Source organism: Caretta caretta, chromosome 7 (assembly GCF_965140235.1).
Source record: "Caretta caretta isolate rCarCar2 chromosome 7, rCarCar1.hap1, whole genome shotgun sequence".
In the NCBI taxonomy this organism is placed as follows: Eukaryota; Metazoa; Chordata; order Testudines; family Cheloniidae; genus Caretta; species Caretta caretta.
This window is the reverse complement of record NC_134212.1, coordinates 69,239,717-69,256,617: the sequence shown is the minus strand read 5'-3', so window position 1 is coordinate 69,256,617 and position 16,901 is coordinate 69,239,717. Positions and strand designations below refer to the sequence as shown.

The window sequence follows — 16,901 nt, the reverse complement described above, 5'->3', positions numbered from 1 at the left end:
AAGAGGGCATGGAGTGTTCTTCAAGTGGACGCTTGTGTGTATGTGTATATTTGATGTATAGGTGTTTGATTCTAGATTTGGTAAGCAGCTGTCAGTAGCTAGAATTTTGGGAGACGTGAGCATAGGGTAAAGCTGATTATCCTCTACATAACTGGGGAAGAAAATGAGAATTTCTGCCATAATATTCTGCAAGTCCTTGACAATTTTGTATAAACCTTTTCACTTGTCCTTTGAAGGCAAAGCTCTGCTTTCAGATCTGGATGGCAAGTCTCAAATCTGCTTTTCTTACATGTGTGGATCTCCCGTTGACCCTCACGGGAGATTCTTGCATACATGGAAAACAGAATATAAGAGCGAGATCTACCAAAAGGAGAATTTGCTGAAAATATCTATTTGTCAGAAAATACAGTGGGCCTTTCATGTTGTTCAGTAATGTCATAGAGTTTCCCAAAATATTAACTCCAACTGTACACAGATCATGCTATTCTTCAGGAGGTGCTCTGCTGCTGGGTTATTTCCCAGGGACATTAGATATCATGATCAGAGAGAAAATGTTAGCAATACTAATGGTTCTGTCACTGAGCCTTGGGTTGATGTTCCAGAATCAGAGAAATTAAAGATGATCTATATCTATCGTATTATCATCTTTATGTTTCTGCCAACACAGGATTGTACCCTAAGATGTTCTACTGAGGATTTTGTGTAGTTCAGCTTTAAAGAGCTCATGTGATGGGGCTTCTGCCATTTCCCTTGGGAGAATATTCCAGTCTGACAGATGGCCCTGATAAGAAATATTCTTGATATTCAGGTGGTCCTTTACTTAACTTAATCTGATTCATTATCCCTAGTGATATTTCCTTAGACTCTCCCTCCTTGGTGTTTAGACCCTTCCAATGATGAAATAGCATGTGTAAGCCCTGCTGGGGAAGGACCATAGCAGCTGTGATCATACATTTTCTCTCTTGTGATTTCTTACTTTTCATGCTGTTTGGGACTTTCCTGAGCATTGCTTTAGACGAAATGCCTGTGCCAAGCAGCTAAGAGAGATGAGACCGTGCTGTGAGGTTGAACGGAGAAGAACACATTAGAATTGTTGCATTGACAAAAATGTAAAAGCAAATAGCAGACAGATTCTGCGTTTTGAAGGCACTGTTGTCCAGGATTGGAATTTCTGGCATATGGTTCCATGTAGTTATGCTTCACTGTGCAGGGAAGTTAATTTACTCCTGTGTCTTCTTCTAAACAGGCTTCGACTACAAGACTTGCAATGTTCTGGTGGCACTGGAACAACAGTCGCCTGATATTGCCCAAGGTGTTCATATGTACAGGAATGAAGAGGATGTTGGTGCTGGTGACCAGGTAATCAAAAGTCATCCCTGTTTACAAAAACAATAGTAAAGTAAAACACACTCTACAATCATCCTATTAGCTCATTAGGGCAGCCCGCTAGTACACTCCCAGCTCTGTTTACTCCCAATGCTAGGAGAGACAGGATCACTGTATCTCCTTAAAATGAAAACATTTCTTCTGAAAAGGTCAGGGTTAGAAAGTGAGGGTTTATCCACCCCATTGTCCTATTTTCTAAATTAAAACCAGCTTGGTCACAGTTCATGAGAATTTGCCCAGTCTCATCCTGTTCTAACATAGAATAAAATGCACATGTGTGTGAATACTTTGATGGAGCTCCCATGGGACACACAGGGCCAAATTAATCTCTGGTGTAACTTCTTTAACTTCAGTGGAGTTACACCAAAGACAGTTTTGGTCCACACAATAGACCATGCAGCAGATCCTCCGCTAAGCTAAATTGTCATAGCTCCATGGAAGTCAATGGCGCTGTGACAATTTACACCAGCTAAGGATCTGGGCCCTAAAGCTTAGCAAAGTTAGCTTTTTCAAGTAGGCTTCATAGTTCTGTTTTAGTAGGGTTAGATTAATCAGATATTGCCTTTGCAGCAGGACTTGCCCAGTAAGATTAACTAAATAAATAATAAACAAATAAAATCATATAAGATCGTGCCATGTTTACATAACTCTGGAGCTTTGATGTTGTAAAAAGGTGTTCTCTGTCAATGTTTCAAGCGTAAGCAGGAGAGCAGTGTTTGTAAAATGAAGGCAATTCTGCCCGAACATTTGTAACTCTCATTTATTTCCCAGAGGCAGGGATCAGTTTGAGTATAATTGGCATTCCACATAATTAAGACTGTCCAACTCATATTTCTGTGAGCTGAATAGCAAATGGAGATGATTACAGTTCTCCCCAAGAGCATGAAAATCCTGCAACTCCAATTGAAGCCAATATGAATGTGTGTTTAACATTTACAGTAGTTCTCATTAGCGGTAATATCTAGTTTATGGTAATGTTGTTGAGAATTGTAATAGAACCATGATAGAGTCTTGGAACCAAAGTCATATTACCCCCAAATCCTCATGAGAACTAAATTAACATGCATTTCTATCAGCAGAGGGACCAAATAGAAATGCATCTGTCTTAAGTAGTTACATGGCTCTGATTACTGCAGGAGCTGAACACTTCACAAATTTTAATGTATTTATCCTTGCAGCACTCTTGTGAGGTAGGGTAGTGCTATTGGCCCCATGTAACACGTGCAGAACTGAGGCACTGAGAGACAAAATGACTATTACCAGGTCACAGCAGGGAACTGAACTCAGGTCTCCCAAGTCCTAAGCACTTGGCCATGCTTCCTCTCTTCAGTGTTTAAATAATTCCATTTATGAGCTGCCATTCCACTGGACTGCCTGACAGGAAGCAGTAACACCAAGGAAATACCCCTGCTAACTCCCAGCATTGGCCGGTTCAGGCATACTGTGACAACATTCATTAATGAAAGTCTCAGATAGGGTTGTCACCTCTGAGATACAAAAAACGGGGACATCTGGGATGATCCTGAGCCCATGAATCCGGCAGCTGGCAGTGTATACCGAGCATGGCTATAGATTTCTGAGGACAGCTACCTCAAAAAAGGGGTGATCTTGGGAAAAACTGGAGAAGCATCAGCCCTAGCCCCAAGCCGTATTTCTAACGCTGTCCAGGCCACCTTACTCATTGTGGAGTTCTGCCTAAGAAAGAAGCAAGGCTTGGGTCCAAAATATGCCCAGATATTTTATTTCCATTTTTGCATTTAGACAAATCACTTGTATTATCTGGGTATAGTCCTTGCCAATAGGGTGGGTTGAAAATTGTCCATCCAAACTGTTATTTAATAAAACACAAATTTCCACGAAAAATGTCTGATTACCACAGAAAAGTTTGAGGTCCTGTCACAAACTTTTCAGCCAAAAATTGAAAATGTTTTAACAAAAACTAAAAACTACTGGGCAGGGACTGTCTCTGATTATGTGTTTAGGGAGTACCTCGCACAGTAGGGGGCCTGATCTCAATTGAGGCCTCTAAGGCTGTGTCTACACTGCCAAGTTTTTTTTTGCCAAAAGTTATACCACTTTTATTAAAGGGCTTTAATTAAACCAGTGTTGCCTGTCCATACTACTCCTTGTGTTGCTGGAACGCATCCACACTAGCAGCTCTTGCAAAGGCAAAGAGAGCATTACACTGTGGGTAACTATCCCACTATGCAACTGGCCACAGGGTGGTTTGGGAAGGGTTTGCAATGCCTCATGGGGCAGGTACAGGGTCACATGATGCAGGTTTCTCAATCCCATCATTCTATGGGCATTCTACTAGATTGCTAGCTGCTTTCCAGCTGAAGTGGGCGGAGAGGGGCGGGGGGGAGAGTGTGTGACAGGGAGCATGTGTGTATGGGGGGAGGGGAAGAGACAGACAGTGTGTGTTGGGGGCAGAGTGAGTGTGTCAGCAGGCTGTCTCCTAAATTCATCCAGGCAGCTGAAAGCAACCTGTCCTGAGGCAGGGGGAGGGGGAAACCCTGACATCAGCCCCCACCTCCCTCCCTGGCTCTGCACTGCACAGAATCTCTCTCTCTCTCTCTCTCTCTCTCTCTCTCTCTCTCTCTCTCACACACACACACACACACACCTCTCTGCCTGCCTGCCTCTGTGTTCTTAGTGTGGGAGACAGCAGGAGCATTCCAGCCAAAGATTTGCTCTGTTTCCCAGAGCAGCACAGCACGCAGGCTGTCAGAATGGAGCTTTGAAAGGAGAGGGGCACATGCATGCGTAAGCAGAGCAGTCACTGCGGGCATTGTGGGACATCTCTGGAGGCCAATTATAGTGATAAAAGCAAGCAAGGTGTTTACACTGGCTCTTTGGTGATAAAACATTTGTGCAAAAAGCCTTATCACTCTCGTCAAGGTGGTTTTATTACAGCACTGCAACTGAGGAGTTTCGTTGCAAAAAGTGGCTTTGCAGTGTGTACACCTCTGCTGTTTCATCGCCAAAAGCTACCTTTTGGCAAAAAAACTTGGCAGTGTAGACCATCCGATGCTACTGTAACACCAGTAATAAAAACAATAAAAAGTAATTGTAAGGCCCCTGTTTGCCTCAGATGAGATTCTGTGGTCTCTAGGCACTTCTGTAATGCTCATATTAATAATTTAACAGGATTGAAAGCCCTGCTTGCCCCAGTGATTTAAAATCTATCCCTCCTCTCCCATTACAGGGGTTGATGTTTGGCTATGCAACAGATGAGACAGAAGAATGTATGCCTCTCACTATTGTTCTCGCTCACAAATTGAACACCAAGTTAGCAGAGCTGAGACACAGTGGTGATCTCCCTTGGCTTAGACCTGACTCTAAGACACAGGTAAATATTGCTTTCACTCAGCATGTCCCTCTGCTCAATACAGGAGTCATGGAAAGAATCCTTTGAAGTCCTGATCACTTGCAGGGTATTAATAACTATCTGTCTGGTTCAGTAAAGCCACTGTTTTACCCAAAAAATCTTGGATTTCTTTTTCCAATATTTAATTGCTGCTATTTGTTCAGTTCAGAATGTCGTTTTAAGTGGATAATCCAGAATGTCCACATTATAACATACAGTCTGTTTTCAGCTTCCTACTGATTGTATATAAAGCAGTTCCTCTGCTCAGGATACAATCTCCTGAGGGTTGCAAAAACTGTTAGCATGCACCTGGATGTCTGACACATGACACTGCATAGCACTGAAGAAACATTTAACCCTTGAGTACCAGGAGCGGGGTGTTCCCTGCTGTCTGAAAACATGTCAGGAAATCTGAAGGGCAAATCTGGTTCATCAGTGCCTACAAATTAAGTGTGGTTTTCACTGAAGGATTTAAATTTCAGTGGGATTTGAGAGTTTAGGGATTTGACGGATTTAATTGTTTTAGGCTCCTTTGAAAATCCCAGTCTAAGTATGTATTGCTAAGAGTGTCACTGGAGAGTTTGAATCATAGAATATCAGGGTTGGAAGGGACCTCAGGAGGTCATCTAGTCCAACCCCCTGCTCAAAGCAGGACCAAGCCCCAATTTTTACCCCAGTTCCCTAAATGGCCCCCTTAAGGATTGAACTCACAACCCTGGGTTTAGCAGGCCAATGCTAAAACCCCTGAGCTATGGTGCATAGAGGTAAAATATTTGCTTTGTATATGAGCCTTCTGAATTTGGGTCATCTTTGCTCACCAATATATTTAGCAAACATGAAAACCATACACTTCATTCCTCATACCCACTAAACAGTTGTCTCTTTATACTTTGTTGCCACAGGCACCTTCCTGTACGTCGGCTGTTGTACTGCCTGGTGTGGTATATATACAATATGGTAATGTATCATACAGATGTTTCTTTTACCCCCCTTGTTCATATTCAGGTCACTGTTCAGTATACTCAGAAAAATGGAGCCGTCATCCCGGTCCGTGTTCACACCATTGTGATATCTGTGCAGCATGATGAAACCATCTCGCTGGAATACATGCGCAAAACCCTGAGAGACTGTGTGATTAAACCTGTCGTTCCTGCCAAATACCTGGACGAGAAAACAATTTACCACCTTCAGCCCAGTGGGCGTTTTGTCATTGGGGGGCCACAGGTGTGTGTTTAGTATTCTTTTGATCTTTCTGCCAATTTTCCTTTTCCCATCATATTGTTCTACAGATTAATTTGTGTCCTCAGCCTGTATTTCTAACAGAAGGGCACAGACTAAACACATGTTAAGAGACCAGTCCTGCACCATTGGAGCCAATGGGAGTTTCACCACTAATTTACATGGGAGCGAGACCAAGGCCTTAATGCACTGGATTCCAAAGAAACCTCTGAGGGCATGGTTATGTCATATATATATAAGCAAGTTGGGCCAAGACCTGCTTTGTGTATTCAGTGTCCAGCCCGGCAAGGTGCTGGGCATCCTCACAAGATCAGGCCCTCAGTCCTTTCTCAGGCAAAACACTCAGTGAAGTAAAAGGGATAGCCAAACATAGCCAAACATTTAGCAACTGTTGCTTTTCAGAGGTGCTCGGCACACACAACTCTAGTTAAAATCAATGAGAGCTGCGGGTGCTTAGCACCTCTGAAAATCAGACCCTAGCCAGGTTTGTCCAAGAGGAGAACGGGAGGGAGAGATTTGCCGTGTTAAGGCTTAGGAGCCAGGATTTAGAGCTTGATGTGGCATTCATCGAAGTCAATGGCAAAATTCCCATTGACTTCACTATTGCAGGACCAGGCCTTTAGTCCAGATTTTGTGAAAAACATCTTCCTAGGCCATTGTTTGTTCCGCTTCCCCCTATAATGCTTCCTTGCATAACTAGGCCAGCACCACATCCTCTTAGCAGGGACATTCCTGACTGTAGGGCCAATTTTCTGTCTATCCCAAACAGACCTACTTATCCTTCATTGTTGAAATTCATTCACTTTATTCAAACCTATCTCAGGTATTTCTAGGGTGGCTGTTAGCATAATATCTAAGCACCAGTACACTGGGGTATAAAGCATGTTGCCAAAGTTAGTTCATCATTGTACTATAACCCATATGAGAAATGTAGACTAGAAGTGGTCAGTTCATAATATGACTAATAAAACAAGCTGTGCAGTATTAACGGTCTAACAAGCACCATCAGCATTGACAAATATTGGCCCTATAAATAACGATATGCAGCTCATTGTGGCAACCAACATAAATGCCTACTTTCTTCTGTTAGAGAGACAAGGTGCGTGAGATAATATATTTTATTGGACCCTCTTCTGTTGGGGACAGAGACAAGCTTTTGAGCTACACAGAGCTCTTCTCTCTTCTTCTTCATGGTCTCCTGGGACCAACGCAGCTATAAATCTACTACTTCCATGTCTTACTCCGTTCTGTCTACCCTTTCATAGACAGAACACCCCAAAAAGGGAAATGGCAACAAAACTAGAAATGGTTAGCTATGGACAGCAGGCTTATAGGGAATCTAAAGCTGTAAACGCTGACTCTGGAGTGTCTGTGTTGCTTACCTCATTTGGACTCTGCCTCACATCTTCAAGGCTAATGATGACTTGTATGTTGGCCTTGGCAATTTAAGAGCTTTGATGAATGCCAAGTTATAATGAAACTTCTAAACACCATTTTCCCAACAGCAGCAGCACCCTTGATTACATCACAACCCCCTTTTAAAGCATGACTCCACACTGTGTAACGTTTACAAATATATGTGAGCTCTTTTTATCACCTTAAAAGAGATCTGTGCTTGAATACATTGTCTCTCACTTACACATCTCATAGTCTCTTATTTGATCCTTCAGTTAAGTCATAATAATGCTAAGTTCATGACATCCCAATCATTCCCACTGCAACTGAATGTGCTACCCCAAGCCTAAATTCTGAATGTACTACAGGATCTAACAGAAGATTCTCAGGGGGAGAGAGCTTATATTCAAGCTCAGATAGCTGTAATTCCATTTTCTGTCATTCAGAAATTTCTTAGTAGAACTGGGCAAACACCCAAAGAGTTTCTGTGAATATTTGCTCAATCTTTCTAAGTAAAGCTTCGGCTCTCCTTTTATATTTCCTATCTGCAAATATTCCAGTGATTGAGTTTTACTGGCTTGAATTCTCTATAAAGAGAATTTCAAGGTTCACACACAAAAATACAAACTACACTTTAAATTTGCCCATGCTACATTTTAAATTTCCTCACTCAGGAAATACTTAAGCACTCAGCAAATCTGGGAGCAGTAAGAATACCATGGGACTTGATGAGTTGTAAATGACCAACACAGTTCGAATAGGAATATCAACTGCTCACTGTTAGCAGTGGTGATCAAGGTAGCTGTGTAGATGGCCAGTGGGGATTACTAATGTCTGTTTTATTTTCTCATTAATATACATAATAATCATACATTTAAAATGACTAAGAACCCTCAAGTCATGTGTATAACTAGTTTAGATAACCTCATATTCCTGTCACTGTTAGCCTCTTCCTCCTTCACCAGTTATCTCTGTTACTCTCATTTGTTGCATCTCGTCTTAAATTAGACTGTGAACTCCTTGGGGCAAGGACTGTGTTTTCTGGATATCTGCACAGCACCCAGGATAATGTGATCTCAGTCCTGACTAAGATCTGTGGGTGCAGCCATGATACAAATCATTATTAATAACAATACCAACATATCCCTAGAGTAAAAATAAAACCACCTGAAAGTGAGTTGGTTCATTTTAAATTGTGAACATGTGTGAGGAAATCAAATACAGTATTTATTGAATTATTCACCCAGCTTTAGATCTTATCCAAAGTAACAGAGCCTGATCCTGCTTCCATTAAGTCAATGGAGAAACTCCTATTGACGTCAATGGAACTTTTTATCTTGCAAGTAGATGCATTTTTTTTTCAGTATAATTCCAGTATAAAAGTCATTTTTTAAGCAGATATTTGGGATCTGGTGGCAGCTAAGAAAGCTTATAATATTTGCCTTTGAAAAAGGCATTAGGAAATAGTGCTGGCAGAAATAGCCATCTTGCAACCTCTTTGCCTGACCGCTAAATGCTCCTCCTTAATGTCTTGATCCAAAGCTCAGTGAAATCAGTGGGAGTTTTCCATTAATTCTAGTGGGCTTGGAATCTGGCCCTAAAAGAACATACATAGCCACCCACTGTCATGGTAATTCAATGTGATACCGGTAGATTCATTGTTACAGTTGCACCTCAAGAATGCACAGCTCACTATCTTGCTTTCTAGAAGTCTCTTTGTCTGTGAGGAAATTACTGTATTCATCAGACATTTTAAGCGTTCATTCCTTGGAGCCAGTATAATAACATGATAGTGAAATAGTGGAATTATTTTTTCACAAAAAAGCTATTAGCTAATAAAAGCATGAGAGGTAACGCTTGTTTGAATATCACAGGGTGATGCTGGCGTTACTGGTCGAAAGATCATTGTGGACACTTATGGAGGATGGGGAGCCCACGGAGGTGGTGCCTTTTCAGGCAAAGATTATACAAAGGTGGACCGGTCGGCAGCATATGCAGCCCGCTGGGTGGCCAAGTCTTTGGTGAAAGCTGGGCTGTGTCATCGTGTTCTGGTTCAAGTATGTTCCATTTTGAATCTTGTTGATTTTTGCCTTTTTTTTTTTTTTTTAAAATACACTTTTCATTTTTACCTTTTCCCTGAAAAATCCTCCTGAGAAATATGGGATTGTGAGGGACAGAGCTGATGAGGTGGCCAGCACTTCTCAAGCTATCCTGGCCTTGGTTAGTCTGCGATGGGGCAGGTGGGGAGAAATCAGAAGTTTATGGAATTCTGGAAGCTTAGCTTGGAGCTGGACTGAGTTTAAAAGGAAGATCAGGAGAAAGATCTTGTTCTGCTTAGTTCAAGATCATAGTCACTGGGGCTTTCAGCATAGTAGCTTCCTCAGGCCTGGGACTTTTTGGATAGTTTACATTTTACATTTTACAGGAGGTTATTCTGGATATTTACTGGGTCCATCAGTCTTCTTGTATCGACTATCCCCATTAGGGGTTCTTCTTGCTGTGCTGGAGGAGGGTGTTCTGATACTACATTGTTCTGTCACATGTCCTGCTGGCCATATGAGGCTCCATCCTTGTTTTCTAACTATTGCTTTTGTCTGCCAAAGGTTTCTTATGCCATTGGAGTTGCTCAACCCCTCTCTATTTCACTGTTCACTTATGGAACCTCTCAGAGAACAGAGAAAGAGCTACTGGATATTGTGCACAAGAACTTTGACCTTCGACCCGGAGTCATTGTCAAGTAAGCATGTTGCAGGAGCACACGTATATGGAACAATCAGAGTGAACACCTCCTGGAACTCATCTCAAAGAAATATTGAGGTTACAGAAGGAAAAGAGCTATTAAATCAGCCTGCCCAACCTCTTGTTCTAGCATAGTATTGGTCCCTATAGTACAAAAAAGATGTTTCACCTGTGTACACAAACTGTAACTATTTCTGGACCTAACAATATTCCAGATCTTATAAGAAGCCAGATGTAACTCCCAGTGGTTTCAGCTGGAGTTTTGTGTTCTCAGCAGCTACTCAGCCCCTCTCAGAATTTGGCCATGCATAGGGGTTACTACAGCTACATGTGTGTGTTCTGTAGTATGTGTCATGGAAATAGTTTTGGCTCCTAGTAATGTTATCTCATTTTTACTAGAGCTGTTTGAGAAATGGAGACTATTTTTCACAAATATGTCATTGAAAATTGGGTCAAAATTTCCATAAACTTCAATGGGTTTTGAGTCTGGCCCAAAAAGGCTACAGACTAACCCTTATAGCCACGTTCATGGTCATTATTCCATAAAACAAGTTCATTGGTACATTTGCACTTCCAAAATTCAGCCCACTTGCTGGACTGAAAGGAGGAACTAGCCTCAGTCAGCAGAACTTCAATGATTTATAGTTTAGTCTAAAGTGTAACACTATTTTCTTTTCTTTTTCTTGAACACTAAGGGATTTGGATTTAAAGAAGCCAATTTATCAGAAGACTGCCTGTTACGGTCACTTTGGAAGAAATGAATTTTCATGGGAGGTGCCTAAGAAACTTGTGTTTCAATAATAATGGGTCCATCCCCAAAGCAGAAGTGAAGAGGATTCTACTAGTCAATAAGATGTTGGCAGAAATCAGCTCAAGGAATTTCAGATTTTAAATGGACAGGATATTCTCATGGGAATTAATACTTACTCTCAATGCCTTATCCTATTTCATTGTCAAAGACACCAAAGGCAGAGTCTGTTTTTATTGTCACAAGAAGACACAATACAGTTTATTTTACTGCTGCTATGTTGGTTCCACTGACAGAGGCAAAATCTGACTAGGACATACAAACCAGCGTTTGGGCCTCAACTCTGTTACAGTGTGATTTTACATTCAAAAGAAAAGGTATTCCTCATGAGTCTAGCTAAGGAGCAGTAGGTCTCCTCACCCTGACTGGACACTAGGAAATATGGGGGGGGGGAGGGGGGGACAGTTTTCTTATAGGAGCTGGTATTGCATACAACTATGGGACATTTTGCTTGGAAGGGATTCGTTATCATGTAACTGCGACATAGCTGCTCCTTTAAAGGATGTTGTTGGTGCTTAGACCTCCTTCATTGGTGACTCAAACTTTTTCTTCTATACTGACCTTGCAGCAAAAAGCTTTTAGCTACTATGTACTTATAGGGGCTTCTTTTCTATGTGTTTACATCTTAGCACATCAAATTTTGGAGTCAGTGGCTCATCCCAATGTATGGCACATTAGAGCTCCATTGACTTCTCGTGGATTGTGCTAATATGAACACTGCCTAGTAGCGACAGTGCTTTTAAACACTGTAGAGCAGCGTGCTGTTAGTACCCTATTTTAATAGATTTTTAAAGGCATGGTGTCAAGGTATCACCCACAATTTATGGAGTTATTTTTCTCCCACTGGTGTTTATAACAACAGCCCTTTGGGAGAATGACACTGAAATCTGTTTCTTTATTGAAATGTGCTGTCCGTTACTTTTATGCATACACTGGTTTGCTGTTGGAGCATTGCTCACTAGTGGTAGGCTCAAGGCTTTGACTTTTGACATTGAATGCTATATGGGGACAAAATATGCACATAAAACAACCAGAACACATTGGAAATAAAAATAAAAGGTCCTTATATGTTAAAATTTGGATCTACCAAATTTGACAACATCTTTAACTGAAAGACTATGATTGAGACATCCTCTAGATGGTAGTACTACCCACCCTAGGTTTATAAGTCTAACATCTGTAAAAAACACTTGGCTCTAGGCAATGTTCCAGAATAGCTTGAGTTGTGTACATGTTACTGCCAAAGTTAAAAGTCACCAACTGCTTTTTTATTTTAGCAGCTCTGCTTACAAAATGTAGACGTGGGATCTCTGTGATCCAGGCAATAGCTGGTTGAGGGAGAGTGTGTCATTTGTGGACGCACACACTGTGTTGTCTTAAAGCGTGAGTGAAAGGAAATGGGATTAGTCCATTTCTGCAAAGGACTTGGGCCAGTCTTGGTTATATTGGAGTCATGGGTGGGTTTTCTCACTGACTTCAATGAAACCAGGCTCTGGTCCACTGTCAACATTTCATGTTGATGTAGTAGGCACCAAGAGTGAAATTAATGCTGCTGCAGGGGTTGACCCAAAATGCCACTCAAAATTCACATAAGGGTTAAGGGGTTAGGTGGCCCTTGTACGGGATTTCTGCACTGGAGAAATTTTGCTTCAGGGGAATGCAGTTTCTTTGCACACTGTCTCCTGACTTGTTCTGAAAATGGAAGCAGTTGGAATAATCTAATACCTGACTCATTGCTGTGTGTTTAAGTTTGGTGATCATTAAAATAAAGAACTAATAGCACTGGCTAACAGTAGGCATGATTTAGCCAGGTATTGTGCAAACTTCTCCCCTTTCAGTGCATCTCAAATTCAACATGCCTCCTTCCTATTCAAGGAACAAGCCTCCCCTCTTCAGCATCTGTGCTAGACTGTGCAATGTGTACCAGCTAGAATGAAAAAAACAACCTCAAGACTATTTGTTTCTGTGCGTGTGGCTTGGAACCCATGTCTCCAGAAAAAAGAAATCAGAACATTAATCCGTGTCCTCTAGCCACACAAATGCTTGCCCTTTGGTAGGAAAACATCAAAGTGCAGCTGCACGTAAAAGAGTCATTTGGCCAAAAAAGACACAGTGGGGTTCTGTAGTCAGTCTGATTCACTGATTTCCAGATCAGATTTGCAGAGTTTGTAAATTAAATTGTTATTTGTAACTGCTAGCCCAAAAAATTCTGCCCAGGCTCAGAAAGGCGAGCTGGTTTCTTTCCATCCCATTACTAGTAATAGAGGCCATGACACCTTGGAATACACCTATGCTACTCCATTGCCTTCATATTACACTCTCACTGCCACCTGTGAAAACCCTTTCAGGACTAATGGGGCTATGCAGGTGTACCTGAAGGCATCATTTGAAGACCATGAGCTCACACAGGTGAATTTGATGGCATTTTTTGAGCTTCAGCTGCCCTATGGCTAGTTATGATGCCCAGGATAAAAAGGACTCAGACTGAGTGTCAGGGGTCAGGGCTAGGTATGTTGCAACTCTGTAAAGTCCACTCCCTGTGCTGTGTTGGAACAGCCGAAAGCCTGCTTTAACTTATGCTATCTGCAACTGGCCCTGAAGGTCCAAAAATGGGCTATGGATTGGTGATAGTGTAACCCACACACCTTCTGGGTGTGGTGTTCTGTCCCATCTAGTGGCACTGGGACCACTTAGAGAGAGAGGGATTAATGAGTCTACTCTACAGCCTTAGCTAAAAGCCATATGGCTTTTAGCTCATGCGGTAGAGGCTCGTGCACTAAGCTCCAAAGGCCCAAGGTTTGATCCCACCTGCCGACGACGAGGGTCTGTCGGCGTTACAGTAGCACGGGAGCACCCTGGCCATGTCCCTTTTCCTCCAGCCACTACCTCTCTTCCCTGCTATGCTAGGAGCACCGAGGGTCAGTGGTATAAGAGCCCCTACATAGGTTCTGCTGTAGGGGGATCATCTTTACCCTGATTGATCTTCCCTGGGTGATTTTTCCATTGTAAGGTCAGATTATCCTAGCAGTGCAATACAAGGCGATCCACTGCATTACCAGATCTGTTCCTGCTCTCATTGATTTCCATACTGGCCAATTGTTGCAAAGTAACTTTAGTTGGATAATAAAAGCCATGCTTTGCTGCTAAGTCATTACAAAAAAAAAGTGCTATAGTTTTTCAAAGACTACCTAATGAACCTTTATTGGCCTACATTGCACCCAAGGATAGACAGTTACTAATAGATAGAGGTTACTAATAACAAGCACGTGACCTGTTCTATTTGCCCCAGGATTAGTATGCAAAAATAAATTGCAGTTCTACACCTGTTCTTCAGCCAGGAACTCCACCAGGAGTCCACAGGCAGCCTCGCCTGCAGTCGTGATCTTTCCATTGCCTTCATTGAGCATTGGCTTAGGACCTTAATGATTTATATCATTATTGGGAGAGGGAGTAAGCCACCATCAACAAAGAACACCCAACCCAATCCTAGAAAGAACTCAATATACATAAAAAAATTGCTGATACTCTTATAAAAGTGCCATGATCCCATCAGGATCAACTCAAGCTGCTTCATAGGAAATGGTAGCAACAGTTCTGGGCAAGGGAAGCCCATTACATGAAGAAATAAAAATGGCTAAGGATTTTATGTTGGGTACATAAAAACACTGAGCCAATTATATATTTTACCTAGCAGGGTTTGCGTGAAAAAATTTATAAGCATGTTAGCAAATGAGTCTTTATATTTTAAATTGCATTTACTAATTTGCTTTTGTTCTTTTGCATATCCTATCACTACTGCTTTTAAATGTGTGATTCAAGAACACACTGAAGTCCAGTCTGTCTGTGGGAAACTGACCTGTTGCTAAGGTCACTTGTCAGCAGGGCGTCCCACCAGAAATAGTGAGAAAACCAGTTTAAACTGCTAGTACAGACAGGAGAAAATTGTTTCCAGCACAACTGGAGACTGTGATTGAGTTTTGGGTTTCCTGTCTGTATGTGGAACTTAAACTTCATAATAGTGGCTACTTTGTATGCCCATGCTTCTTTATACTGTTATTTAAATGTGGAATGGGAATAACGACTAACCATGAGAAGGGTGAATCTTTCATCTGCCCTCCCTTTGTCCATCTTGGAAACTTTCCTCTCGACTGGTTTAGTAGGTAGAGTGGGGAATGTATGCATCAGGAATCCTGGGTTCTATTCCTGGCCCTGCTTGTGTGATCCTTGACAAGTCAAAGTTGTGTCAGTTTCCCTGTCTGTGCAATGGAATAATATGTTCCTACCTCACAGGAATGTTATAAGGTGACTGTGTGAATTTGTGACTGGGAAGAGGTTTGAGATCTGTGGGTAAAAAGGTGCTGTAGAAATACTAGTATTAACATTGCAGTTGAGTTTACTTGTAACCGGTACTGCAGATAAGCAGTACTGTCCATAATGTATCCCTGTCACAAGATCCCAACCCGAGCTGGCTTTCTCAGCTGCCATACCCTTCCATATGCCTAACTGCCAGTTGCTAAGCCTGCCTACAATTCCCACAAGCACTTTGACCCAACTCCCCCAACCCTTTCCAAAGTCTGACAGCGCTACTTGCAGTGACCAAGTGGCTGTCAGTAGTTCTCCTGGCTTCATTTGCTGGAAAGAATTAAAACTCTGCATATACTAATGAACGTTATATCATGGAATAAAACAGACCAGCTAAGGTTCTTCTCATCCGAGAGCCCCAATTTCGCATGACTAGAAATGCATATCCTTTGTTGGCATAAAATACCACCTCTGGTTTCTGGGTAGAGCATCATTACCAAGGGATTAATTTCTAAATATAGAAGGAGAAGTTCTTAAAGTTTAAAAATATGTAGGGTCAGATCCTCAGTTTGTGTAAATCACCAAAGCACTACTGATTTCAATTAGCTATTTACTGCCTACATCCTGGTTGTCCAGAAAGATTCTGGATCAGTCTAATATGAAAGTACATTGATCTACACCAGCTGAGAATCTGGCCCGTGGAGCCTATATACCTTGCAAAACCAGTAATGATGAGTTTGGGATAAAGCCTGTGTGATTGGCAACTGCAGAGCGGTAATGAGGGTAGTAGGAATGCTTCAAAGCCGCATTGGGTAGCGGGTCAGAGAGGTGCCTGTCTGTGTGACATTTTTTACACCTATGATGTTTACGTGAAAATCCACCTCCAAGCATATTTGTGATTAAAGTATTTTTCTGCTTTCTCTTCCAAGCGGTCTTATTTGTTGAGATCTTTGTGTACTGCCGACATCTTTCCTTATCCATTTCCTATTAGTTCTGTGTATGAAAAATAAATAGACAACAAAGGGCCTCTGAGTTTAATTTCTATTTCGTCATGTTTCAATGTACAGTAGTTTTGAATCAATAAAACCCATGTCATAAACTTTATCCTATTTCCTGTTAATATTAATTGTAGGAAAACAACTGCTACAAACATGGGGTAAAATTTTCAAAAGAACCTGTGACTTAGGCACCCAAGTCCCATTGATTTTTCAATGAAACTTAGACTTCTCATTAGAACAGGCACATTGTGTTTTTTTTGCCAAAAAAAATTCAGTGAAAAATGCAGAGCTGGTGACACCAAAACTATTTTTCAAATTTATATTGATTTTGACAAAGTGTTTCAGTGAAAAAAAATCTGAGAAATGTGAAATGTTTCATTTTGACATTTTCAGAATTAAATGTTTCAGTTTCTTGGTTCAGAAGACCTTTTGGTTTAACATTTTCTTTAATGTTATTTAAAAAATCCCTAATATTTTTAAATGATCAAAATTGAATCAAAACATTTCAATTTTGTCACAATAAAAGTTTCTGTTTGACCCTAAAATAATTTTTGTTGTACTTCTTGATTCACCAAAAATTTCAAAAAAATTCATTTTCAGTTTGACCCCAAACAAAATTTTTACTGTTTGGAAATGTTAGTGTATTGAAAAATCAGTTATTCAC

General features: G+C 41.3%; 1 protein-coding gene across 1 annotated transcript in view; it reads left to right on the top strand.

The window, feature by feature from the left end:
* Positions 1-16,265, top strand: part of MAT1A (methionine adenosyltransferase 1A) — a 28,422-nt gene extending 12,157 nt beyond the window's left edge. Inside the window, exons 4-9 of the mRNA XM_048857592.2 lie at positions 1,247-1,359; positions 4,595-4,738; positions 5,762-5,980; positions 9,265-9,447; positions 9,994-10,127; positions 10,825-16,265. Of these exons, the coding sequence (XP_048713549.1) occupies positions 1,247-1,359; positions 4,595-4,738; positions 5,762-5,980; positions 9,265-9,447; positions 9,994-10,127; positions 10,825-10,930 (899 nt within the window). The 3' untranslated portion in view covers positions 10,931-16,265. The remainder of the gene's footprint in view (positions 1-1,246; positions 1,360-4,594; positions 4,739-5,761; positions 5,981-9,264; positions 9,448-9,993; positions 10,128-10,824) is intronic.
* Positions 16,266-16,901: the final 636 nt, after the last annotated feature.